Below are 26,939 nucleotides of genomic sequence, written 5' to 3'. Positions count from 1 at the left end.
GGTGTTTGACCCCATGGCATCAATTTTAAAAGGTGCAAATACTTTTGAAAATTGGCATTTCTAATTAAAGTGTAAGTATATTGTATGTGTTTTTATAGGATGCTAGTAATATAGGTGCCCTAATACAAAATGGCATTTTTGTACGACCGTGCGTAACAACCCTAGTGTATATATGTTTTGGGAGCCATTATGGACTACATTTAATTTTACAGCAAATAAATTTTAAATGTATATGCCCATTTATAAAGTATATACATATATAGTTCTAAGGCCAAGTGACCCCTCTTGTCATAAATGTAAAGGTCCTGGGTACGTTGTTTGTAAAAGTACATAGACACCAGAGAGTTCTGCTGAATTTATGGCAGAATCTTAATTCACTCACAGAAGGTCATTAAAATGCATGGGAATAAACTGGTGGTTAAAGTTAAAGCAAGTTAAACCTGTTTAGTAGTGTAGCTAGTAAACTGCATAGGAACCTGCACAAGTTACTGATTTTTATTCAACTTTTACATGGCCATGAAATGTTTATAAAAATATAAATGTGTTTATAATGATGAGATTGTACTAGTCATCGGAAAGGTTTTTGGTCTCTGGCCACTTGTCCCTACCAGTATTACCATATACTACCATATACACAAACGCTGCAAATTATATTCTAATAAACAGGGCTTAGTGATGTCATCAGTTATAATTGGTGCTTAGTGGTGTAATGTGTGTCACATGACTAAAAGTTGTGTGACTTCATATCCTTATATTTACAATAGGGGATATTCTATAGGGGATATTCTTCAGGAATCATGATCAGTGATCATAGTGTTTATCAGGACACACAGAGTACAGCATCAGTAGTAGTGAGTAAATAGAAGCATTTATGGGCAGTTCTTTTCTAACAAATTCTGTTTCTGAATATAGCTGTTGTTGCAATTCAGAGATCTATATTTTAGTTACATAAACAGGGCACTACTGATGTTCCTGTGCTGTAAGCCAAAATATTCCCTTTATTTACAGATAATACATAGGTACCTATAAGGAAATGAGGCTGATTACTTCCCTATCAGGTACATTGTAATAGTGATCTAGAACCTACAGCTATTGACTTAATAAACTACACCTAGCAGTGTTCCCAGACAGCGGGAAATGGACAGGGATAATCATCAGCAGATGCCTAAACTCTCAGCTACAGATAAGTGAATAAAGTGTATATTTCTTTGCTGTAGCAGACATTTAGCTCACAGAGAAACTCCAAAAACACAGACTCATGAACGCTGCCATTCATTTTTGCTAGGCACGGGTTAACACATAAAAAAACACTTGCAAAAATCAAATCTTGACTTGAAATAATGCAATTATTTTTAATTTTCTTATGAGATCAGTGGTCATAACCTAATGAGCAAATGGGATTAAAATGCAATGAGTCACCAAAGGAACAGACAAACTTTTTTCAGCAGGCCTGCAAATTAGTGCAGTTATAATGATAAGGCTGGAGCCCGAGCAAAATGCCAGCATCCCCAATCAATCCTCCCCTGCCTATACGGATAAATATTGCACTATTCCACTGGTTTTTTTTTTTGTAGGTCACAGTGCACCAAGCAAACATCAGAAGTCAGTGCTGCCAACCCAAATACTGCCTCTGGCATATACAATTTAATTATTAATAGTCTGTCTCCCAGGTAAACTGTTACACATTCTTAGGGCCTTGTTTTGTAGTCATTAAAATTGAACATGTTTGTATTATTGAAACCCTTGGTTCCTCTATGTGGGCCTCGCTGATCTGAAAGTGCCCAAAAAGAACATACCGATTTCCCTTTTTCACTGCGCGCCCCGAAGTATCTGCTGGATGCCGTCCCTTAACAGTTTTACATCTGACATGCCTCTTGCTTTACTGAGGCGGCCGCTAGGTTTTTATAGTCTGGGTCTTCGGAAATCCGTTCCTTTATTTTTCAGCAACAAGCAACAAAGTTACACATTTCAGTTTCTGCTCCCACAGCTTCGTATCTATGTTTGTAATAGGAACTTTATTTGACAATGAGCTATAGGCTCGTTTAGGAAAAGTTACCAAGGCTATACTGTATGGAAGCTGATAAAGACACAAGGAAATTAGGAAATTAAAATACATAGATAAGAAAAAAAACAACCTTTAAAAAAAACTATACAGGTATGGGATCCCTTATCCGGAAACCCATTATCCAGAAAGCTCCGAATTACGGAATGCCTGTCTCCCATAGACACCATTTTAATCAAATAATTCAGAATTTTAAAAATGATTCCCATTTTTCTCTGTAGTAATAAAACAGTACCTTGTAATTGATATAAATAATCCTTATTGGATGCAAAACAACCCCATAGGGTTTAATTAATGTTTTATTGATTCTTTAGTAGACTTAGGTATGGAGATCCAAATTACAGAAAGACCCCTTATCCGGAATACCCTTGGTCCCAAGCATTCTGGATAACGGGTCCTATACCTGTATAGGTTCTTCTGAAACTGTATTTGGGCTTTTTTTTAGTATTGTGCATGCAGATAATGTAGGAACACAGCAGGTAGTGGAGACAATTGAACATACTTTAGGGACTGGCATTTGCAAGGGAGGGCAATAAACCCTTTTAAACTAATAGAATTGGACCAATATTCTACGGAGTTCTGCAGTTATGCCTTTAATAATCAAAATGAGGGAGTTTAAAGGGGTGGTTCACCTTAAGGTTAACAGTACAATATAGAATGGTTAATTCTTAGCAACTTTTCAACTGGTCTTCTTTTTTTATTTTTAATATTTTTTAATTTGTCTTTTGAATTATTTGTCTTCCTCTTCTGACTCAAATAGGGGTCACTGACCCTAGCAGCCAGAAAAACTATTGCTCTTTGTGGCTACAATTTTATTGCTACTTTTTGTTACTTATATTCATATTCAGGCCATCTCCTATTCATATTTCAGCCTCTCATTTACACAGCTGCCTGGTTGACATGGAAATTTGGACCCTAAAAACAAGGCAATTGATAAAATTCCAAACTGGAGAGCTGATGAACAAAAAGCTAAAAAACTCAAAAACCACAAATGATACAAAAACGAAGATGAAATGCAAATTGTCTAAGAATAACACTCTCTGCAACATGCCTTAAGTTAATGTAAAGCTGAACAACCCCTTTATATCAAATGCAAGTGGTGTAGAGGTCTGGGCTGTCCCAATATTTCTCTGCTGTAAGGGAAACCAGAAGGTTATAATAAGTTGGTGAATTAACTGTGCAACGCATTGTTCTCACTCGATAATGAAAGAAAAAAAAGGTTTAAACCTGGCGATGCTCTATTCCAGGCACATGTTACACACTTCTGGAAAGGCATTTTATCCAAGTGCAATGACTAAATGAAGCCTAGAGATGTTCTTATTATGAGCTTGTCCGATAACATTTGGTATATCATATAGTATGGCCACTAGGAAAGCAACGATAAACTAGAATAAGCCTGGTGAAAGGACTTCAGTGGTTTATATGTATTTCTTTCCATTTACTGACATACATTGCAGGGCATCTTACTAATGAAGGCTCTCCATTCCAGTTTTTGTACAGGCAAACAAGCTGCAGCAACACATATTCTCAGCCCACGGACAGGAGGACAAGATCTATGATTGTGCCCAGTGTCCGCAGAAGTTCTTCTTTCAAACAGAGCTGCAGGTATAGTATTTCTGTACAGACATCTTTATAATGTAACTGCTGTGAAACTTGCCTGATAAAAATGCATTAAGCTATAGTAAATGCTGGAAACAATCATTTCTGACATACATTCAATACCATTTAATAGCTCACATTTTTATTGTTTTGTTAAACCAAGTGTGTACTTAACTTTTATGTTTTTTTTAAGTTTGATCTAAGCTTTCCAAAGCGGAATCTTAAGAACTTGTACGGATTGCCTGTCAAGTTTCTCTAGTCTCTAGGCCAAAAGTATCTAATTTTTTCTTTGAAGGAGGGCTAGTAATGATTGATCCAGGGTTAAATGTTATGGGTGTGCAATAAGCACATTGTGAATGCACTACACCACAGACCTTAAAAGTTCTATACCAGAAGAATCCATATAGAAAAGGGTTGCATAGGGTACTCTAATTTGAGACTTAAATAAAAGTAGCTAATATGTCACCAGAGAACTTCACCCCAGGGGCCCCCTAAACATTTAATCAGCTGCAAAAACATAGACAATGAGCACATTAACCCTAGACATGCAAGTATGATCACTGCTGAAAATGGGTAATAAGCACATTAACTGCAGCCATACTAGTAAGATTACTGCATAAATTGATTATGGGCCCTTTAACCACAAACATGCAAGTTAGACTGCTGCTGATGTGGATTATGTGCACAAACCCCAGATATATCAGTAAGATCACTGCAGACAATTGATAATCAGCAGTGTATTAACCACAAATATTGCAGAAAGATCACTTCAGAAAATGAATAGATTGACAGCAGTAATTTGCGCATAGTTGCTCCAACAGAATTTTCCCTGGAATCCCAGTGGGCCAGTCCGACCCTGGATATTTGTTTGGGAGTTTACATTCCCTTTAACTGCCTACCTGTTGTAGATAACAGTATCTGCAGAGCTTGTTGTTAAGTATCTAGATTCCCCGATGTGGGTTCTATTTTGTTTGGCAATGTGACATGTACTTAGTAGCCGCCCTGGCAGCCAGGAACAAATGGCAGAAGGTAAACGCTCAAGTGAATTTGAATATATTTATTTTTGCCAAGATGCCCATCAGTTGTTTTGATCTTTTTGTAAGGCCATAGACAAGATCCTAATTATATCTCTGTCTGAGTATGTAGTCATCCATGTGATGAAGATGCTGATCCAAATGTCCACACATCATCCATCCACATTATGCTCTGATACTAAAAGGAAGATGCTGGGCAGAGTTTGAGAGCACACGCATATGAAAAGTTCTTTCTAAGTTGCTCCCCCAGTGTGGATGTTGTTGTTTATTATGGAGATATTTGAAGAAATGAAATTGCTGACAGTGCCACATTGCACCTCATATTCTGACATACATATTTATTACTTTACTTGCCCTTTGTACTTGCATTACCAGAAAGAGCCCCTACTGACTGAACTAGCAAATTCTTCTGTACAAAGAGGTTTTTGGTCCCAGTTTAATCATTACCAGTGTGAATTCAAAGGGAAGGCCCCCTTATGAAAGCCTATTTGTGAGCAAACTTATAATACAAGTTGCAGGGCCAAAATTTGAATTAAAGTATTTTGTTCCTGGGCGTTTAACTTTGGTGGTACTTGTGATTTTCTACGTTTTTTTCTCCCAACCCATTCGTTGTTCTTAGTTTCCTTTGTCTCCAAAGCCTGTCAGTGAATGTTCCGGACATTTTACAATTTTCTGCTGAGAGTTTATTATGGTGTTCTGGTAATTTCATGTTATCATTGCCTTGTAACTTGGAGGAAAGCTCAGTGACAGATAAATGATAGCTTTATACTTAATCTAAGTGTTTCTGAGCACAATCCTGTCAATGGCCATGATCTGTAGTTAGTTTTTTTTCTTCTTTTGTACATTTTCTTTAGTGTTCTAGAAATCTTTGTGTGACCTTCTCTACCCTGGGATGTTTGTGACCCAGAAAAGGGTACACAGCTGTTCTGGTCTGCCAGTACCATGAATGCCACCTATGTACAGTGGGCAGCTGCTTCAGCGGGGAGTTAGTAGAGGAGGGAGCGGGTGATTGATTGAATGGCTACATGGGGTGATCCTGGTAACCGTACAAAAGGAATGAGTATCCAATATGACTAATTTTATTGCGTCTGGTACAAATACCAGTATTATCCACTCCATTATGGATATAGGTCACAGATCTACGTGGATATAGTACTGAATTGGACCTTGTATACTAGTCTCCTACTTTTGTGTTTTATTCTGTGTTATACTCTGAGATTACTTGATTAGTAAAGGTTACATTATTTCCTTTAAATTTAGTTACAAAGAAAAAGACCAATAGCAACTAAGCAGTGTGCCCAGAGCCCAGCTGTGTTGAGCAGTACCTTACATTAGAGCTACTTATTTTATGTATTACCAACCACAGACCTTTATCAGCAGTTTAGTGAAGATGTACTTTGTAGTTTTCAAGTGTGTTAAGTGTAAGGAGCCACAAACGTTTTCCACATTTTCTTAAAATAAATAAATAAAATACAAAAGGAAAATAAAAAACATCTACCAGTCAGTAGCAACTCTTCTTAATGCTTGGAAATTAAAATGCCAATGTTCTTGCACCTGCAGTGCAGCTGCTCATCATCACTGCTTATCCCCCATTCTCCTGAGGATAAAGACTGGTGTATTTTAGGGCTTGTTTGAGCATCAAACCCCAATATACTCTTCATTCTCTTCTACTTGATCTTGTTATTGACAGTTACCTTTTTAAAAGGACACTATTACTTTTTTTTGCTCATTTTAAATCTTTAAATGGCATGGCTTCAAAAGCTCCTTACAACATGGAAGCCAGAGCCAGCCATCTTATCGTTTGTATTGCTCTGTGCAGCATTGATATCATGGTCAACGTGAAAAGGACTTGGGCTGAATATCCGTCTTGTTGTAGAACTTTGTAACTTAGAGCCTTTTATTATTACATATGTGGGTTAAAGTAGTCTGCAAACCCATTGTTAACTTGCACCTCCTAGGCTAAAGCCTGGACTGTAATATTTGGGGTTGTGGTTAATCAGGTAATGTGTGGGAGTGCTACAGCTTGTGTGTGCTACAGCTTGTGTGTGCTACAGCTTGTGTGTGCTACAGCTTGCAGTCTCTTGACTTATATATAGGGATATTTAACAATTTGGACTCTTGAATTGACAGGCGTACCATTTTGCATTTTGAGAAATACTGAATGCTTTGTCCTTGATTAAGTTTGTTAAATCAAGCAGCTTAAGTCCTCAGCCTGAATTTACAGGGAATCCACAGTGCTCTCTTTTATTGTATTGACTGCAGCAAGTCACAGCATGTAACATCCTTTCTGCCCTGAAGCTACACCTAGTAGGGCTCCAGAGTCTTGGAGCAAAGCTCGGCAGAGGGAGAAGGTGATTGCCTGAAATGTTGTGGGGAAGATGAATTGTGCTTAAAAGCTGTGCTTGCGGTGTCGTCATTTAGAACAAGGAAATAAATGGAAAATGTAAGCTTCTAGTAAAAGGGGCTTGGTAAACTAATCCTTTAAAACCATGTAATTTTAATCTTCTGCAAAGAACGACGCAGGTATTGCCATTTATCTGGATACTGGGGTGGGCAAGACGTTGGCTTCCTAGGGATAAAGCATATTTATAGCTTTCCAAGCAAGGAATGGTGATAAGTGGAAAAAGAATAATTCACACTCAAATGCACACACAGATAGATGTGGCTATATCCAGCCAGCATACGGCTTAATGTCCTGTCATTGTTCCTATTCAGTATCCTACATGGCAATATAGCATGGCAGGCAGACCTTTGTGTGTCCCCTGCTTTGCATTTCACTTTAGAAATAGAATGTTAAATTAGTAGAGGGGACTGTGAGTGTAATAAAGCACTGGGTTCTGCATACTACAGGGTTGTAAATATCACAACTGGCTTTCATTTGCATGCCGTACACATAATAGGAGTTAACAACTCTACATTAATTAGACTAGGACTCTCTGCTCCTTTCTTCAGTTATAATTTATGACTGGTCGCTAGGCAAGCCCTTATCCCTCTGTAGAGTTAATGCCTTTCTGTGCAGCCTGCTGGGAGCACCCTGCATATCCGCTCCCTTGGGTGCTGCTGCTTAATGGAAGTCTCAGATTCTGTTAAAGATGAAATCCGTTTGAGCAATGTAAATTACATGGCTTATTCCATTCCATAATATAAATTTATATACAGTGTATTCAAATTTACAAATGTCCTAACTTTACCATGATGTGACTTATTCCATTAAAATTCACAAAGTAAAGCAAGAAAAAAAATGTAACCCAGGTTTTTCTATATACAGTTATGTATTCCTTTATAGTCTTTCAGAATGTTTAAAGCTGCTTCGTAGCCATTAGCATATAAATTAGCAAAGGGTCTGTAAATGACTGCCTTTATTTTTCCTCTTGGCCCAACCTTTTTTTGTGAAAACAAAAATATTTTGATGTGGATTCTCATGCCCCATGGCAGATTTAGGCATTACCTTCTAGATATCCTTTACTTTTTTTAATAATGGCATATCCATTTGTTAATATGAATATATTGATTTATACTTATAACGTGGCACAATTTTATCTAATTTTAGTACAACCATTTGCCACACGTGCATGTGCAATAACCATTCTACTACTAGTCAAGGACAAAGGGGAATTATTAGGTTGGAGGGTACCGAGGCCATTTCTGATACCTTTTTCTCTGTTAAATAGTTTCATGTTAACAGATTTCTTGAGTGGTGAAACTATAGGATGCAATGGGGCACTAAATACACTGTTATGGGCACCTATCAACCTGGTTTGTGTTGCTTGTTCAGAAGAAGCAGCCCTTAGTAAAGTGTCAGCCCCATTCCCATTGCTAAATGCACTGCAAATACAGGCATGGCACTAGTGGCAACCATAGGTTCCCAGAGCACTGCATCATAGCACATTTTTCTCTATCAAAAAGGATTTTGCTTAATTAGTAATATTTGCTTACCCTTATATGTGTCCCAGGCAAGAAATCAAGGAAAGATGCAACTAGTCTGTTTCTGGGGTGTCAGTCAGTGTTTAAGTAAAGAACAGCATGAATGGTTTCTCACTGAGTATGCTCAATATGATTTCTGATAGTAAAAGGAAGTGTTTCGGAATGTCCATCTATGCCAAGATATTTTACCTTTTGGTGAATCCATAGACAGTTTATTCCTGCAAGAGGAATCTGGAAAGATTTTCTAATTATCTTGGTCTATGAAAATATGTTGTTTGTTCTTGGGACTCCACATGCTTTGTTGACTGCCATCAGATGTTGTTCTTTTACAAGACGTGTAACAGCCCCATAAATACCAAGTAGTAGAGCACTAAAGGCACAAGGGTTGTGCCTTTGAACTGAAAATACTACTAAACTTTCCCAAAGGTGCCTCCAGAAGTGAACTTTAATATAAAAAGAGCAATATCATTATTTTTTGTTCTAAAACGATGTAGTTATATACATCACTGTGTAGTATTACTTCAAAGGGCTATACAAAATGGTGCAGCGCTGTATTCTTAAAGCATACAAATTGGCACGTTAATAACATGGCATAAAAGCATGGCATTGCCCTTTCCTCGCTGCTATGTGTGCTCAGTGTTTGATTCAAGGATCCTAGGGTGACAAATGAATATACTGTAGATATAAATTTTAAAGAAATGTAAGTAAAGCGGGCATATAGTGCTCTTATATCAGCATGCATGTGGTGTGATCTATGTAGGCATAAATAAAAGGATGAACAGAAGTTTAGTAAATCCAAACACTATACATATAGACTGTCTACAAATAAGGAAAATAAGTGGACAATGAGAATCTCTTTTCTGTATATCACCCTCCTTCACGTCATACATCGATCTCTTCAACAACTATGCTCCTATCTTCGGTTTTTCACTTTCCACTTTTATACAGCCCGTAATGTAGGGACATCTCCTGTACCTTCTCTCCATTTCCTAACTCTCTCTTGCTACCCGCATCAAGCTTCTTTCTGTTTCTTTGCCCTCTTCTTTCTACCTATTCTCTCTCTGTTCTCATATGTTCTAGTGTAAACACATGCACTACAACACATCCACGCTATTAACAGAAGCTACTCCATCTGGGTACATATACAGTATGTCTCAGACTATTTACTGTCTTCTAATAGCATGGTTGGCTTTTTTTCAAATATGTGGCTGGATACCCTTGATGATGACCCTTTATGAGTAAGGTGCTATATATGGAACCATTAAATTTTGGTTAAATTATTATTCTTTCATATTACTATTTCAAGTATAGGAGTACATAGCCAGTACTCACTCTGCAGTAAATGGTCTTTCCTTGTATATCAAAAGTGCCTGATTCTGTTTGGTTCTAATTGCCATTTTACTGGATGCCAGACACATTAACAGTGAAGTGCCCAGTTATGATGCCATGATGAAGAAATAGCAAAGCATATGAGCTGGATCTGTGTTAGTACATTGATTTATATTGGGCATTAGAAATGATTACAGAACAATTTTCTCCATTAAAGATGTTTTTAAGGAGGTATTTAGTGATACAATATTTGAGAGGGTATGAAAGTTTCCCCATTTTAAGTAAGGCACAAATGGCTTTATCTTGGCTTTCAGTCTTCTTAGGTGAAAGATCACTCTGAGATGACATAGCTGAGTAGTCAGTCTGAAATCCAGGCTGGTGTTTTATTAATTTTGCACAAAGATAAATCCTGAAATTCTGACAAACTCTATGACAGGTGAAATTCCTTCTTGCAGAATCTGCTCAGCAAGAGGCTGCTCATTTTGTTCTGTTCTGAGGCAGGCAACAGGAGGGCAGCTTTATAATCAGCCCTCAAAGGACCCCCAGCCGCCCTAGAGTCTTGAGCTGATTGAATAACTCCCGGGCCTCTTCCCCTAGGCCTCCATCAGCAGGAGTCCTGTGGAAAGCAATCTCCTGCAGACTGGCACTGAAGTGAGCTTTAAACTACTATTTTCTGCTCTCCAGAGGAGCCCGAAGTACTAAAAGATAGATGGACTGCAGATATTTTATGAGAAACTGTCAGAGGAAGAGCAGGATAAATGTTTTTTCTTCCTCCCCTGCTTGTTTGTATCGTGCTGCACTACTGTTTAATATTTGTAGGAATATTCATATTTGTCTGCAAAACAATAAGAAATTAATTAGCTACTAATACTCCGGCATTTTTTCATGCACACTTATTTATTTATTTTAATTTTAATATGCACATTGAGACCCTTTGCTTAACTACAGTTGTTGCAAATCAGGAGCGTTTGCTCTGAAATATTTATGACGGAATGAAAAATTGGATTCATTTCTGGCCTGTAGCCGAATTGTCTGCAACTCTGTGTGGCATTATTTAGCATTGGTTATTCCATGCCTTTGTATTAGGACCAGATTTCTAAACAGACTCCCTGCTGCCTTTTGAGAAATAATAAAATAGATCAATTGTACTGTATATAAATAATGTGGCAGGGCAGATTTCATAAGAGAGACGGCAATAGGCTTCTGCTACATCTGCTGCAAGCTGATTATCTAAGTGAGTGATTAAGCAGTGGGAGATCGCTGAAGACACTGGTTTGTGTTTAGAAAAGCTGTTTTTCTTTAATATTGGCACGGGATGCAATTTCTGGATCTGGTAATCTTTTGGATGGCTAAAACAATAGGGCTCTTCCCTACAAATATACTGTATGTAAGGCCTAGCAGTATATCTAGATTGTATTTTCTTTTCTAAGGTTTAAATGTTTTTGACAAGCCCTTAAGAAGTTGCTTATACATGAGGCCAGACATGGAAAACTATGTGAATTTGCTTTGTGATTATCAGAATATGTAGGGCAGGGATCCCCAAGCTTTTATACCCATGAGCCACACTCAAATGTAAAAAGAGTTGGGGAGCAACACAAGCATGAAAAATGTTCATGAGGTGCCAAATAAGGGCTGTCATTGGCTATTTGCTAGCTTCATCCAAGGGGTTGGGGAGCTACGTGTTACTCATGAAACACTGGTTGGGGATCACTGATGTAGGGAATGCTGAAAACTGTAGGTTTGTCACTCATCCGACCGGCAAGCTACCAATGGATTTTTAGGAGATGTGACCTGATGGCTGTTTGAATGGTTTAGGAACCATTAGTTATTTGCTCATTATTCAAACTTAATGCTAAACTAGACCAGTAGATGTGAAAGCTATGAGTTCCAAGCCCTGGGCAATTGTTTCACCCTATTATACAGCTTTTTAATCTTCTTGTACCAAACTCAGAATACTAAGTTCCATGTTTGCTTATCTGCTCAAGTTACTAGGGGTTTTTCATATTGACAAGAGGTCCTCTGTGCTCATCCATTACCAATATATTAAGGCATTAAACTACTAAGAAATTCCCTCCCTTTTAAACTAAACAGAAATTGTTTGTCCATATATTGTAATATAATCAAGCTAACCAACTACGGATACGTCTGCATGCATTTTGTGATCACAACCCCATTACACCTCCGCCTAATAGTTTATAATTTAGTGGTGAGCACAACTTTTCATAGTTTGTTTTAGTATTCCCACCCATTACTTTTTTACAATAAAAATAATGTAGCTTCTAGCAAGTAAAAAAACTCAGCATAACACATGTCACTACAGATCTAGTTCACCTGGGAGTACATGGTTAAGTGCATCAGGAGGGAACAGATAATATAGAGCTGGGGAAGGCTTAAGGGGGTATCTTATGACCACACTTACTCCCATATGTAATAAAAGGCACAAAGTTTGCCCAGGGGCAGTAGCCCATAGCAACTAATAAGATCTTTGCTTTTAAACAGGTGACTGGTACATGCTGCCTGCTGGTTGGTTGCTATGGGTAACTGCTCCTGGGCAAACTTTGTGCCTTTAATTGCATATCCCCCTTAGAGTAGTAAGCATATATATAATTTTTCCTAATACAAATAGAGAGAAGCTGTATGCTAATAGTACTGACATGCTATAAGAAAAGAGAGGACATATTTGAATTTAGAGAAACAATAAATGACTGGTAGTATGTTCAACATATTACTGGTGTAAGTGTTTTAGGGCAGATGGTTAAAGTACTATAAACTTGCATGTAAAAGGTGTATTATCTAAAGAATATTCCATGTAGGCAGCATGTGGATTTTGCAGATGTTATGTTGATTCTGTCGTTCTGCGCTCTGATACTAGCGAGTGGGCACATCTGTTATCCAGTTGCCATAGTTATGATTTAGTGGGATAAAAAGTCTAACATTTGATGAGATGATAATGAAAAATAATGCTTCTTTGATTTTTTCTTGCTAGCTAATGTTTTTAAGGGTACAGGCACTTACATTTTATACATTGTGGATTGTACTACAGTAAGGGTAAGTCTAAGTGATTCCATGGAGAGTGGGCCCCCATCCCACTGTATCTGTGCAGCCAAAGGGTTCCATTGTGGGATAATGCGGGAACATAAATTTGTTAAATCTTTTACTTTTTATGATTGTTTATCTCTCACTATTGAATGGACCAAAAACAAGCTTTTTAATAAAAAAAATAGTTATTATCCAAAACAATTGCTGTCATTGGAAATAGCCAACAAAGACAGAAACACAGTAGAAATATCAGGACCTAACCATAAATGATGGGCTACCATCTCTTTTATGCAGAAGTGGCTACATGTCCTGACTGCATGTATGAGAATACATAATTATCTTTCCAGTGAGAGAGACTTTGTTATGGTGTGTACGGGCTGGAACTGGAGTCTGTTGGACTGCCTCAGGCAAACTGTTTCCAGGCTGCTAAAGCTTATAATTGCCAAGCTGAGCATCAATTATTTTCAATGTTGACTATCTGTCTGCTATCATATCAGTGACTTCCAGATATAGGGCAGGGAAGTGCCCTGTGTTGCACACATATGAGGATTTATAGTGTCCCCACCTCAGCGGTCAGCATGGGGCTGATGATGATAACTTGCTGATATTACAGCCACTGAGGAGAAGGAAGCTAAATAATAGGTTTCATCCTTTGAGTATGCAGAATCACATACATTAGCCTACAGAGTAAAATCCTCACATTTACTGGGGAAATAAAGACATATTTTATATAGATAGCCTTCCAAACTTGCCTGAATATGTATATCGCCCTTATTAGCCTGATAGTTCTAATGCCTTTTACAGATTTTCATTTTCTGTTTTGTTTTTATTTTTTTTGTATTGTGTGATGAACATATTCATAAAACCTGAAACTGATCCAAGGGCACACAAAGCGTTTAACCAAAGCATTCCTTGTAGATTGTAAGCTCTTTTGGGCAGGGCTCTCTTCGCCTCTAGTATCGGTTATTGATTGCTTTATATGTTACTCTGTATGTCCAATGTATGAAACCCACTTATTGTACAGCGCTGCGGAATATGTTGGCGCTTTATAAATAAATGTTAATGTAATGTAATTGCCATTCAGTGTATAGCTTCTACTGTACAGCACTGCATACATAAGTAGCACTTTATAAATAAACATATACATACATACTTACATATAGCTGAGACAATGTTAAATGATGCTGAATTTAAGAAAGAATAGAAAGTAAATAGAGGAATGACTGTTCCCATGTGGCCCATTGTGTAGTATCTAGCATTTTGAATTTTCCAGTAACTTGAGTATTTAAGGTGTAATGCTTGGGCATTTACATCTTTTGTATAGTGTCTTACCTATCAAATTATACTGTCAACTTAAAAATTGAAAGGCACGCACCATTATTGGAACAAGTGTAACCAATTAAACCTTTAATATGTTACGTGTTTCCTGTGTAGAGTGGGTTTCTTATTTGCTTGACATCACTTTGCCTCCTGATACACCTGCACCTGCCACCTGCAGTGCCAGTAAAGTATAGTGCACTAAGCGCCAGGAAAGTATAGTGCACTAAGCGCCAGGAAAGTATAGTGCACTAAGCGCCAGGAAAGTATAGTGCACTAAGCGCCAGGAAAGTATAGTGCACTAAGCGCCAGGAAAGTATAGTGCACTAAGCACCAGGAAAGTATAGTGCACTAAGCGCCAGGAAAGTATAGTGCACTAAGCGCCAGTAAAACTACCACATTTCCAACATGATGTCTGGGGAGGAAGGGGCCACACCCACAGTTGGCCACTCCCCCATTGCCCTACACCAACTCAACATCACAGCCACACATTTTCATCTCAATATATTTCCCTAGAAAAGCTCCAAAATTTTACAAACTATCAGCCCTAAAACCATAATGCAAGCAATATTTCCAGAGTTCAGAACTGAAAGTGCCAGCAGTAAGAGCCAATAATCGCAGCTGTGTCAGGCAGTTTTTATAGTGCAGATCGCTTACCTGGCAGATGTAGTGGGGCAGGGCAGCAAAGTGCAATGGGGATGGGGGGGGGGGGGGGGTGCATCCTTCAGCAATAAAATGCTGGTGTGAAAGTTTGGGGGATGTGGAGGGGGGGCAGGTGAGGAAGATTACTCATTTGTTTCTCCTGTCCTGGAATAACAACAATTGGCTGGGGGCTTTGTTTCTATGGGGAAAGTCAGGGACAGTTTTCAGAGGCAGGAATGGTTTCTGGGGCTTTCCACGGGGACAGGGAATCCTAAAATGGAGACTGGTGTTAACCTTACCCTGCAGTGCATTGCACTCTAGCACAGGACAGATGTTAATTGCACTCCAATGGCAACATGAGCTTAACTTGAAAACCCTTCACCTTTCTGTATATTCAGTATGTCCCAGCTGACAATATATATAAAGCAAAAGGGATCCTAATGCACTTCTGCATGCAAGGTTTAGATATGTTCAGTGCTTCTAGCAGCTGTTCAAACCACTGCCTGGTTGCTAGGGTAAATAAGACCCTAGCAACCAGGTAGCCGAAATAACTGGAGAGCTGCTGAACAAATAGCTAAATAACTAAAAAAAATTTTAAAAAATGTTAATTCAAAGGCAAACAACCTGTTAACTTGTCCATGGAGTGAAGTCATCTGCTGTTGTAATAACGCTAAGCTTACGATATCTAAGCACTAGCACAGCTCTGTTTTACATATGAGAATATTATGAACATTTAACAGAATACTTTTTGTGAACTCAACTAAGTAGCTGTTAGGGTACAGTATATATAGTCTGGCATTATATCAAATATTGCCTTTTTAATCTATGAGACTTGAGTTTAATGCCTGCCCTCTGGGCGGAAGAGAGCAATTTGTTTCCATTGATGACATCACTTCTTGGAACAATTTACTTTTTTTTTTCAGGTTTTCTGCAAATGGTTTAGCTATACATTTTTTTTTCCTTTTAATCTCAGGCATCTCCTAACGAAGCTATTCTTCTCTACTTTGTGTGAAGGTGAAAGGCCCGTATTAGCTTTAAATTAGAATAAGTGGCACTTCTTTATGGCAAGTTTCCTTTGAGGACTGATTAGAAAGCTGGCCTCCTGTCGCCTGCCTCTTCACACTGGGAAGGATTGCAGTGGGGGCATGTTTAGCGCTTACCTTTGAATTCCTAAAGTATCCCATGTTGCACAGTAGAATTCTCCCTGATAAGCACGATCCGGCCTTTATTTCACAATCAAATTAAATACGTCTTCTCAAAAGAGCTCCCCTCCCCCTAATTATGCAGTTTTGTTGTAATGAATTAAAATTGACTCAGAGCAGTAAATTCAGGGAACAGAAGGATCATAGATTGGTTTCTCCATAGCTACAGCACATCTCTATGTAGAGAAATAATGTGCTCTGTCTCCGATGATCATAGCATCACCTAGTGGGAGGGACAAATGAATGGAATAAATACTCCAGTGCTGGGAATGACCCACCTATTTGTACACTAAGAAGGTGATGGACTTTATTGCTCATTAGACCATGTGCCTTACGCTCTTAATAATTGTCTATATTCATTTCTAACTTCTGCATTTGTTCTCTAAGTGTTTCGTTTTGTAGCCTACAATACATTTCTCTCCTTGTACCTGTCACCTTACTGTGCTTAGACATATTGTGCATTAGCTTGTGTGCATAAAAACCATTTATATGTATGTATATTTGGTTTACATGTCTACACTGCACTGCACATTAAAACAGTGCAATCACAGGACAGACAGTACAATACAGACTAGCAGAATATTAATAAATATGAAAATACATTCAAGATTAATGGTGGTAAGAGACAAGAGTAACGAGGTCCCTGTCCTGTAGGGCTTACAATCTAAAGAGACATATATAATGGGCACCAGGGTCTCAACCACTGTAAATTGCAGCATTTATCCTTCAAAAGGTTGTGCCAAAATCAAATTAGTTGTTACATTAAGTGTGTATAGTTCTGAAGAGTTTGAAGGAAGGTCCTCTCCAGAGGAATACAGGAATTAAATTTCCCAGGCAAGGGGCAAAAGCAATAGGTCTAAGGCAGGGTACTGCAGTAAAGGAGGGTGGTGCGCCCAGACAGTGGCCCCGAGAGCAAGAGAAGTAACAGGGAAACACAAGAAAAGGTGCATTGAGGTGCACAGGACTGAAGGGCTTTGAAAGTGAGAAAGAGTTTATAATGAGCAGTGTCGGACTGGCCCACCAGGATACCAGGAAAACTCCCGGTGGGCCGAGGTCACAGTGGGCCCTCCTGCTCCTAACCATTTGGCCTGCATCATGGTCAGTCCCTATTTCTGAATGGGAACAAAGAGGAGAAATAGATGGAAGAATAGATGCTAGCATGTAAATAAGAAACTAGGAGAATAAAGAGGTTAGGCGAGGAAAGGAGGAATTTGGAGAGTGGGCCTGTGGTCTAAGGTTTTCTGGTGGACCCCTGGGTCCCAGTCTGACACTGCTAATGAGAAGCTATGGTACATATTTTAACAGCTATGGGGCCAGATTTCTCTTGGATGAGAGGAGGATTCTAACAGCAAGATAGCCTGGGGAGAGGTAGGAGTTAGGGAGCACTAGCAGGTTGCAGTAGTCTAGGCAGGGGAGGATTAGGACATAAATAAGCATCTTAGCTTTTGTTTGAGAAGCAAAGGAATTGAATTTGACAGTAGGAAGCCGTGGCAGGTATTTTCTCTGCTGTTAATGTGATCAGGCAAGAGTCAAATCTTAGCCCTAGACAAGGTACTATGTTAATGTTAGTGATATTGCTCTCAGTAGAAAGAGCAATAGGGTTAGTAGGGCCAGGTTTAGGGAAAAAAAATTAGTTGAGTTTTTGTTCAGTTTGAAATGTTGATTTATCCTGAGGTGATAGCTAGGAGTAATATTTAAGTTTACATAATTGGGGGAAATGGGTCCTGTTCTTTAAAGCAATAAATATATAATGGTTGCACAGCTAACAGTATGTAGAGGGTATATGACAGGGTCAAATTTATATATTTAGAGGGTAGGTTTGTTGATTCCTCTCAGTCTTCCTCTTACATAAATAGAGCTTGGCTTTCAGCCTTGACACCTTATTCATACGTTGTGGCTCATTCATATAGAACAATGCAGTTGGGTATTTTTTTTTAATTTTTAATAATATATAACATTCTCTAGGCATTTTATTTCCACTATTTTTTTTTTTTTTTTTTAAAAAGCTTGCCTAAGAGAGGTCTAAGAGTTTTTGGCAGTGCATAAAAATATTACTGAAGTGTTCCTAATTCTCAAAATTGCTTTATAAATAGGCAGTTCTGTTTTACCATATAAAATAGTGCCCAGGGCCATATGGAGTTGGCACCAGAGTTATCACAGAGTGAGTATCTAATTGTTTAACCACCAAGCCATTCCTTCTCTATAAACATGCTTGTGTGATTGTTTATTTTATCCAATACAATAATACATATTATGTTTTTTGCTAATGAAACATTGGTTCTATTCTCCACTAATTGATATAATTATCTGTTCATATCTGTGTGCAGAAGCAGCCTGGAGTCAAGTCGCCCACATATAAAGTGTTTCATTTATTTAAAGATCGTCTATATATGTGTTTGTACACACTAACAAGGAATCTTTGAAAGGCTGCCCTTTGCATACAAATTACTGCTCTGTGTGCATCCTCCATTCTAATTGGCTGACCTTTTGAATCCAGCGGACAAGGGTTTAAATCCTAAGACCGCCAGTCACTTCAGGATTTGAAATCAATGCACGGATCTGGCAAAGAACTAGAATGGAATATGTCAGCTGTTGGAACATAAATGCCTTTTTTTTTTTTCAAAACACAAATGAACAATAGAAAAGCATTGTTCCGTCGGCTATTTTATACCGAAAGATTAGAAGGCATTCAAACGTCATGAATAGTACAGAGTGTTTCAGTGTAATTATTATTAATTTAAGGTTCTGTTATTTGTAACCAATTACCAGACCCTGCATTTAAATATTTAGTAGGAGTTTAATTGGAGCTGAGCATACAGGGGCATGAAAAGCAACAGAGGAACACAAAATGCCTTCTGGAGACGTTTGGGGAAAGTCTTTTTCACGAAGGAATGAGGCATCTGTATTATGCCAGGCAGGGAGTTAGTTTGCGAGTTCTTTTTCGGCTATCTACAATAAAAAGGAAGCTGAAAAGGAACGCAGCTGAGATGAGCACAGATGTATGGTTGGAAAGCACAAATGTAATAAATTAAACATTACAGTGGAACTTAAAGATGAACAGAAACTGGCACGTGTACACATCTGTCTCAACAGCACATTGTCTTAATCCCTGAATATATTACTCACAAGCACAGCCTCCCTCATCTCCAGTACTAGCATTTGGTAATTGCATAGGGTGAAGGCATAGGGTGATTACAGCAAATAAGATGAAAGCTAGCTTAGTATGGCAACAGGTTATAGCATCTTCACAAACACAGCTCCCCTTATGTAATAAAAGGCACTAAATTTGCCCAGGAGCAGTAACCCATAGCAACCAATAAGACAATTGTTTTTATAACAGGTAACCAGTAAAAGACTCCTGCTGATTGGTTGCTATGGCTACTGCTCCTGGGCAAACCTGGTGCCTTTTATTATATAACCCCAAGTCAATTTTCTCATTTCAATCTTAGGGGTTAAGACCCCCCAACAATTCATGGCTGAAGTTCAGGGCATAAAGTGGCTAGTTAGGTGGCCACCAGGGAGATTTCTAATCAAAGGTACTTAGGCGAGAGTACCGGGGTGAGTCCTTGTGGAGGGTCAGCCTGGCGTGAGTACTGGGGAGAGCCCTAAGAGGGGGTCTTCTGGCGAGAGTACCGGGGGGAGAGTAACTTGCCCCCCCCGTTGGGGAAAATAGAGTGTATATTCTCCTTCTGGATGGAGGGGTTCATTTGTTTACATTATGGGTAGGCCAGAAAATGTTGTTGGTTGGTAATATGTTCGCTGGTCTCCACAGAGGGTTTGTTGCATGTCTCTGTATGAGGACACAATAAGGGCAGAGCATTTATAATAAATTAGAGAAGGCCATATTCAGCTACTGATAAATGGAAGAGCTCGATTAGAACCACACTAATGCACTAGTATGAAATAGGCAAGAATGTACCCTAGAAGTTCTCTCTCCATCAGCTGGGCACATTTGTGATCCCTCCATACTTATCAGGAATGTATGTACAATCTGCCATGTTCCCCCCACCCTCCCCCCCCCCACACGCATGTATTTTCACTCTACAGACATCTGTGGAATCTGGCAGTCCATAAGGTGATGCCAGATGTTCCTCTGATATTAGTTTTGGTCTCTTGGGTGCAAAGGGAAGATGGCTCCATTAGTCTAATGCCCATGGACATCTCGGTAACTGTGGTTAAGCACTATTGGGAATGTGAAAAAATATATGTTTCATAAAGGGCATTTGTGTCTTAAATATCCAGTTATCTCTGAGTGCCAGATTTTGCATTGTCTTTTGACAGTTTGACAGTTTTTTGTTATGGCTAGGTTTAGTGGCAATGCTTTATTTGTAAGATATCACTTCTTAAGCTTTGTATAGTTTGTCTCCTGTACCTGCTTTTGGGCACTGTTTCCTTTTTAAACATTTTATACTGTAACAAGAATTCTGCATAATGCTATAAAATGGCATAGAGAAATAGCCATGATTATCCAGAACCAGTGCAACGAGGCAGCAAGTTATCTCTGTCCCTTTCTGTATTCAATTTGGTCCAGGTCAAACAACCTCTATTATAAATGAATCTGTGTTGAGCATATAGTGCAAGATATAGTGAATTATGTACACCCTATTATCTAATATCCTAGTATTTTCAACAGGGGGTGCATTATTTATTATAATACACGAGTCATGTGACAGAAATGACATCATTAAGCACTGATTATAACTGAAGGATATTAGAAGTCACCAAGGAGATGGTGAAGTATTCATGGCTCTTGTGTATGAAGATATATTTTTTAAATGGAAAAGTCTAGAGCCCTCATTTATTAATGCCCCAGGCACAGATTAAAAAAATCTGTCACAATGAGCACAGGTATTCCTCCATATAAATGACACAAACCTTAGGGGGTGTAAGGAGATGCCTTTGTCTTCAACCACTGACCCCCATATGATTTCTGTGCTGCAAATAGGCTATGGGGTAGGGGTTTTAGCCATGCACCCTGCCCTGAGGCCAGTAAATGAGCCTTTATAAATATATAGCCTAATGGGAGGGAAAAGAGCTGCATGTGTATATATAGATATTATTCTTGTAGCCAAAAATTCTTTGTGCAGTAGTACAGAATTAGGGAATTGTGCATTTGATAAGTGTTCATGAATAAGATATCCAGTAAATGAATGTTTTAGGCCCTGTGTGTAGAGGATTTTCATGACTATGTTCTGTGTAGAAGAAAGAGAAGGATGTTAGGGGGAAGCGGTGCTGTTGGAGAGGAATGAGCGTGCCAGCATTGGATTATACCATATATTTTCTGATATGAAGGAGCCTTCACTCTCTATTTGGCTCGCTTTCTGTGAGCTATGTATATGGCTCTCCCCAGTGTGCAACTCCCTGAGGCTGTTAAAACCTGAGCTCACAAAAATGACATTTTGCTTTACTTTATCTGTCTGGCTAGATTTAACTGTTTTAATTTTCCTTGTTTGCAAAGACTCCAGAACTTTTGTTCTGCTTTGTACCTATTTAAGAATTATGCCATGGAACAGAGGACAGAGCTAGAAAATCTCAATTAGAAAGTATAATTTAATAGAGCATGTATTGAACCAAATTCATCGATTAATGCAGATGATATAGCACTCTCATTGATTCCCAGCAAACGATTTAGCACTAAGAGCTCTAAGCCAAAAAGCAGCTACAAAACTCAGTTTAATGCCGTCCTTGAGAATTCCTTCACAAAGAAATTCTTTGTAATGTTCAGGGAGCAGGCTGAAAGCTGTATATGTCAGGCTCATCCCAGTGGATTTGATTTTCTACTCTTATAGCGGTTATGAGCCTACATTATATCCAAGGAGCAATTTTCCTTAGGGTGCCCAACTTGCTTTGTGTCAATATTCCAGCATTTTAAGTCACGTACAGTATATGCTTCTGGGAGTCGTGCAGGAGCCAGCCAGACTCATAATGGGCTGCATTCATTAATAAAGGCAGAAGCTTCTGTCCCTTCATTGCCCACAACAGGGATGCCTCTGTAGTCAGATGGGACCTGTGCGCACAGATTTAGAGAGCGCTTCATTTCGAGCGGGCAGAAGATGAAATGGAGGACTTGCAGGCATTTCCGAAATCAGCCTTGTGCCTGAGCATAGCCATGACCTTAATGGGTCAGAGTAGAATGCAGGTCAAAAGACTTATTATCCAGACTGTTGGAAACCAATTGCTTTTGTAAGCCAAGGGTGGGGGGACAGAGAGAGCGCCGAAAGGCATTAAAGGCGGTATTGTTAAAAGGCTTTTGTTTTGCGAGACGTGGGGCTGCATGTGTCAGAATAAATAATAATGGCAGATCCTTCAGCAGGGATAGGGACATCTCTGCATGCCAGTATTTCCAGCTGCAGATCCTGGGAGGTGTAGTTCTGCAACAACAGGAACACTAAGGATTTCTGATTCTATATAGAAAGCTTCCTTCTGTAGTGTTGGTCATCTGAAGAGCAAGATGCACTAATTAGTGTAGCTGAATGATAGATATTTCTACTCTTAAATTAAATGAAAATCCAGCATTCTGATCAGGTGCCATCACCATCTGCTGAGAGAGTCCTGCATATTCCCTCTTGTGAGCATAGATACGGCCCTGCAGCAGTGTGTAGCTCCTCAGGGTACTCCCGCTAGCTGCTACGTATCTTTAGGGGTTGCCTGTATGGGGGGAATCTATGCCCCACAAACATTACTTATTACTTATTATTACTTTAGGGACCAGGGGTGCAGCAGTTGGCTAGTGTTAGAGTAATGTCAGTAGTACTTTATGTCAGGGCTCTCCAACCTGCACTTTCCTACTGCTATTGGAGTATCTAGGAATGCCGGGAGTTATATTTTGATAACAGTTGGACAGACATTTGTTTCATACAAAGTTCTAGTGCCCCATGATTTCTAAACACTGTTTGCATGAAGTAAAACTCAGAACTTTGTAGCGTCACCTTAACGGATTCTGTTCAGTGGTTCTGTTTCATTGGTGCAGCCCGTGCCTTACAGAACCTACCCGGGCTTTGTTACTTGTCCTGGGCAAGTTTCACCATGTGCGGTAACCCATAGGCATTAAATTGGAGGCCTTTTGTGCATAGTTGGCAGGGCCCACCCCCAGTGAGGGGCTCATGGCTTCTGACGACAGCCCTGGATTTACATCCTTAAGAAATGAATGGGGATTGGTGTAATCCTGCCGCTGCCACCTTGCACGCTCTTTGGCTGAGTATCTGCCATTATGCAGTGCTAATGTGGCATTATTCATAGTAGGTATCTGTATGTGGTGGTGCTGCTTTGAGGAATGTAAGTATAGGGAACAAGATATTTAGGTAGATTTCTCGTTTGCTGTTTGGTTTTAAATGACTCCTTTCAGTCTTTACACACAAACATTGCACCTTGGCATTGAATTAGATGGTGGATCTGATAAAGGGCATCAAATGAAAAATACCCTTGGAAAGGGTCAACACCAGTGAGTAGATAGTGTAAGAGCAATGGTATAGGTGTACATCCAGTTATAGGCCCTGAATAGATACATTATACATGTTTGAACCCCTTCAGCTTGGTATAACTACAGCTTTCTGCATGGAAGGGGTAATCTAACAATAACAGCGAAAGTAATGGCGATAATGCTGATAATGAGTAGGCAGAGAACTACAATTAGCTTTGTGTTACCATTGGTCAGGCACATCAGCCCCTGGACCCAGGATTAAAAAAAAACCCATGAAATTTTAGTAGGATGTAGAGCTTGATTATTATGTAGCAACTCCCCAGTTTGGAATTTCAGCAGGTGTCTGGTTACAGGGTTCAAATTACCCTAGCAACTAGGCAGTGGTTTGAATGGGAAACTGGAATATGAATAGGAGAGGGGCTGAATAGAAAGATAAGTAATACAAAGTAGCAATAGAAATACAATGGTAGCCTCACAGAGCAATGGCTTTTGGCTGCTGGAGTCAGTGTCCCCCATTTGAGAGCTGGAAAGAGCCAGAAGAAAAAGGCAAATAATTCAAAAGCTATAAAAAATGAAGACCAATTGAAAAGTTGCTAAGAACTGCCCATTCTATAACATACAATGATATTGTGCCTTTGTGTTGAGTTTCATTCCAGGCTGGTTATATATATAGTAATGTTGTACCATTTCCTTTCTTTCAGAACCACACAATGACCCAGCACAGCAGCTAGTGCAGAACCCGGATCATCAAATGATTCTTTGGTGGAACAAAACAAAAAAAAGGAGAAAAATGAACATAAAGGGAACATGTTTTATTCTTTGCACGAAACATTGATTGTTCTTGTATATTAATCAAAACATTGTATTTTACCATAAAACTTGTATTAATGGATTGGATGTTCATGTGTTTGGACTTTTGAGCACCGGATCAAATTATTGTATATACAGTGTTGCACATGTATTATTCTGTTCAATACTTAAATGGTCTTCTAAAGACAGCCGACTTGGGCCCTATTCAAAGAGAGAAGTTGAGAATCCGTTATGGAATAAGAAGCATGCATCCTGCAAACGTGCTGCTTTAAAGGGAGGAGCAAGAAACCAGATTGTTATAATAAAGGCTGTGTGGCACCAGGGTTCCCAATGGGCCTTGGTCTCTACACCCAGCCTTAGTATACAAACAGCTATATATAAAAATAATTCTTTTTTTATACTACAGCTGAAGATTCTTGCACAGGAAAACCTTTCTCACTGCGCAGAGAAGTATCTTGAATAAGGCCCATATAAATATATTTAAATATATATTTGTAAGCCTTGCAGTATGACAGATAGCATTATCATATATGCAATAGTTGTTATGTAGATTGTCCAGGAAACTTTTTTTTTTTCTTCTGAAACTATTTGAAGCTTTGTGTGTTCAAAATAAAAAAAAAAAAAAAATCCTTTTCCTTAATGATTTCACACAGCCAAATCTTTGAATCCGTTCAACTAACCTGTATGTTACTGTTATTAATGTTTACTCTGCGGTCTGAACCTGGAGATTACTGGAATTGTTTTCCAAGAGAAAATAAATTCAATTTACCATGATGTGAAAGTGTTTTTCATTTTCTAGTTAGAGCCGAGAAAATGTTATCTGCGGCACGCTTTGTAAATGAAACATGTGCAAAGATATTGTTCCAGATATCATTCTTCTGCGACTCTCCCCCAATTATACCTGCTGGCACTGAGCACTGAATGCCATCATGGGCTCCTAACTTCACTTTATCTGCAATTTCACTAAACCGGCCAACGTGGAACTGCCAGCAATCACACGCTGCTCAAATGTGGACGTAAAATATTAGAGGCTTCTTTTCTTTATCCCTGCTACATTATCATGAATCTGAAATATAATATTCCCCACATGTGATTTTTGTCAGTCATCTGGGGCATACCTGGGATAAGTGTGGCACGGCAAGTGCAGATTGGAAGCATTATTCAAAACTACTTTATTACTGACTTCTCTTTCAGGGAGGGAAAATATTCAGGTTACAGGAAGTGTTTCAATATTCAGTTGTATTTAGCCTGTGCCAAGGCGCACTCACTGGGATACAATAGGTTAATGGGCTAATAGTACAGGTATGGGACCTGTCATCCAGAATGTTTGGGACCTGGGGTTTTCCAGATAAGGGATCTTTTCATAATTTGGATCTCCATAGCCAGGGGTTCCCAACCTTTCTTACTTGTGAGCCACAGTCAAATGTAAAAAGACTTGGAGAGCAACACAAGCACCATAAAAGTTCATGGAGGAGCCAAATAAGGGCTAAGATTGGCTATTAGGGGCCTCTATGCACACTATCAGCTTACAGGGGGCTTTATTTGGTAGGAAATCTTGTTTTTATTCAATCAAAACTTGCCGCCAAGTCAGGAATTCAAAAATAACTCCCTGGTTTGGGGGCACTGAGAGCAACACCCAAGGGGTTGGGGAGCAACATGTTGCCCCTATTTGCCATTTTTTGCCTCTAAAAAGGATTAATGATACCTCAGTTGGGATTGAGTACAAGATACTGTTTCATAGTTCCAAAGAAAAATACAATTATTAAAAATTTGAATTGGTGGATTGAAATTGAGTCTATTTGAGATGGCCTTTCTGTAATTTTAAAATATAGGAATCCCATATTCTATAGATGCCTATTTAAGCAAGCATTTCCTGTTTTTTTAATAATTTTCTCTTCTGTAATAATTAGAAATAAAACAGTAGCTTGCACTTGGTGGTTACTAAGCAGCATATATCTATATTAAAGGGGTTGTTCATCTTTACATTAACCTTTTGGTATAATGTAGAGAATGCTATTCTGAGACAATTTGCAATTGGTTTTCATGTTTTATTATGAGTTGTTTTTGAATTATTTAACCTTTTGTTCAGCAGCGCTCCGATTTGGAATTTCAGCTGCTATCTGGTTGCTAGGGAGCAATTTAACCTAGCAGCCAGGCAGTGGTTTGAAAGAGAGACAGGAATATGAATGATTAAATAGAAAGATAAGTAATTAACAGTAACAATGCCAATAAAATTGTAAGCTCACAGAGCAATAGTTTTTGGGGTCAGTGACCCCCCATATGAAAGCTGGAAACAGTAGGAAAGGAAGGCAAATAATTCAAAAACTATAAAAAATAAAGGCCAAGTAAAAAGTTGCTAAGATTAGTCCATTATATCAGAGGTATATTTACCATATAGGCACTCAAGGGCCCGTGCCTATGGCGGCAGCTTCGGAGGGTGACCCTCAGATCTATAAGGTAAAAAACACCCACTGCCACCGGATCCTTTCCTATGAAATCCTGCGGCAGAGGTGGGGGGCACACAGCCCAGACTGGCAATCTGTGGATTCTGGAAAAGGCCA

At 38.9% G+C, this 26,939-nt stretch overlaps 1 protein-coding gene across 3 annotated transcripts in view; it reads left to right on the top strand.

Moving 5' to 3' along the window:
- The window catches only part of znf521 (zinc finger protein 521), a 204,925-nt gene extending 179,773 nt beyond the window's left edge, over positions 1-25,152 (top strand). For all 3 annotated transcript variants that reach the window (XM_012965302.3, XM_012965300.2, XM_004915209.2), the window contains 2 exons: positions 3,552-3,667; positions 24,270-25,152. In XM_012965302.3, coding sequence (XP_012820756.1) covers positions 3,552-3,667; positions 24,270-24,299 — 146 coding nt within the window. In that variant the 3' untranslated portion in view covers positions 24,300-25,152. The remainder of the gene's footprint in view (positions 1-3,551; positions 3,668-24,269) is intronic.
- Positions 25,153-26,939: the final 1,787 nt, after the last annotated feature.

The sequence above is a fragment of the Xenopus tropicalis genome, chromosome 6, assembly GCF_000004195.4.
Source record: "Xenopus tropicalis strain Nigerian chromosome 6, UCB_Xtro_10.0, whole genome shotgun sequence".
Classification (NCBI taxonomy): domain Eukaryota; kingdom Metazoa; phylum Chordata; class Amphibia; order Anura; family Pipidae; genus Xenopus; species Xenopus tropicalis.
Note: the sequence above shows the minus strand (reverse complement) of the source record. Positions and strands in the feature narration are given on the sequence as shown.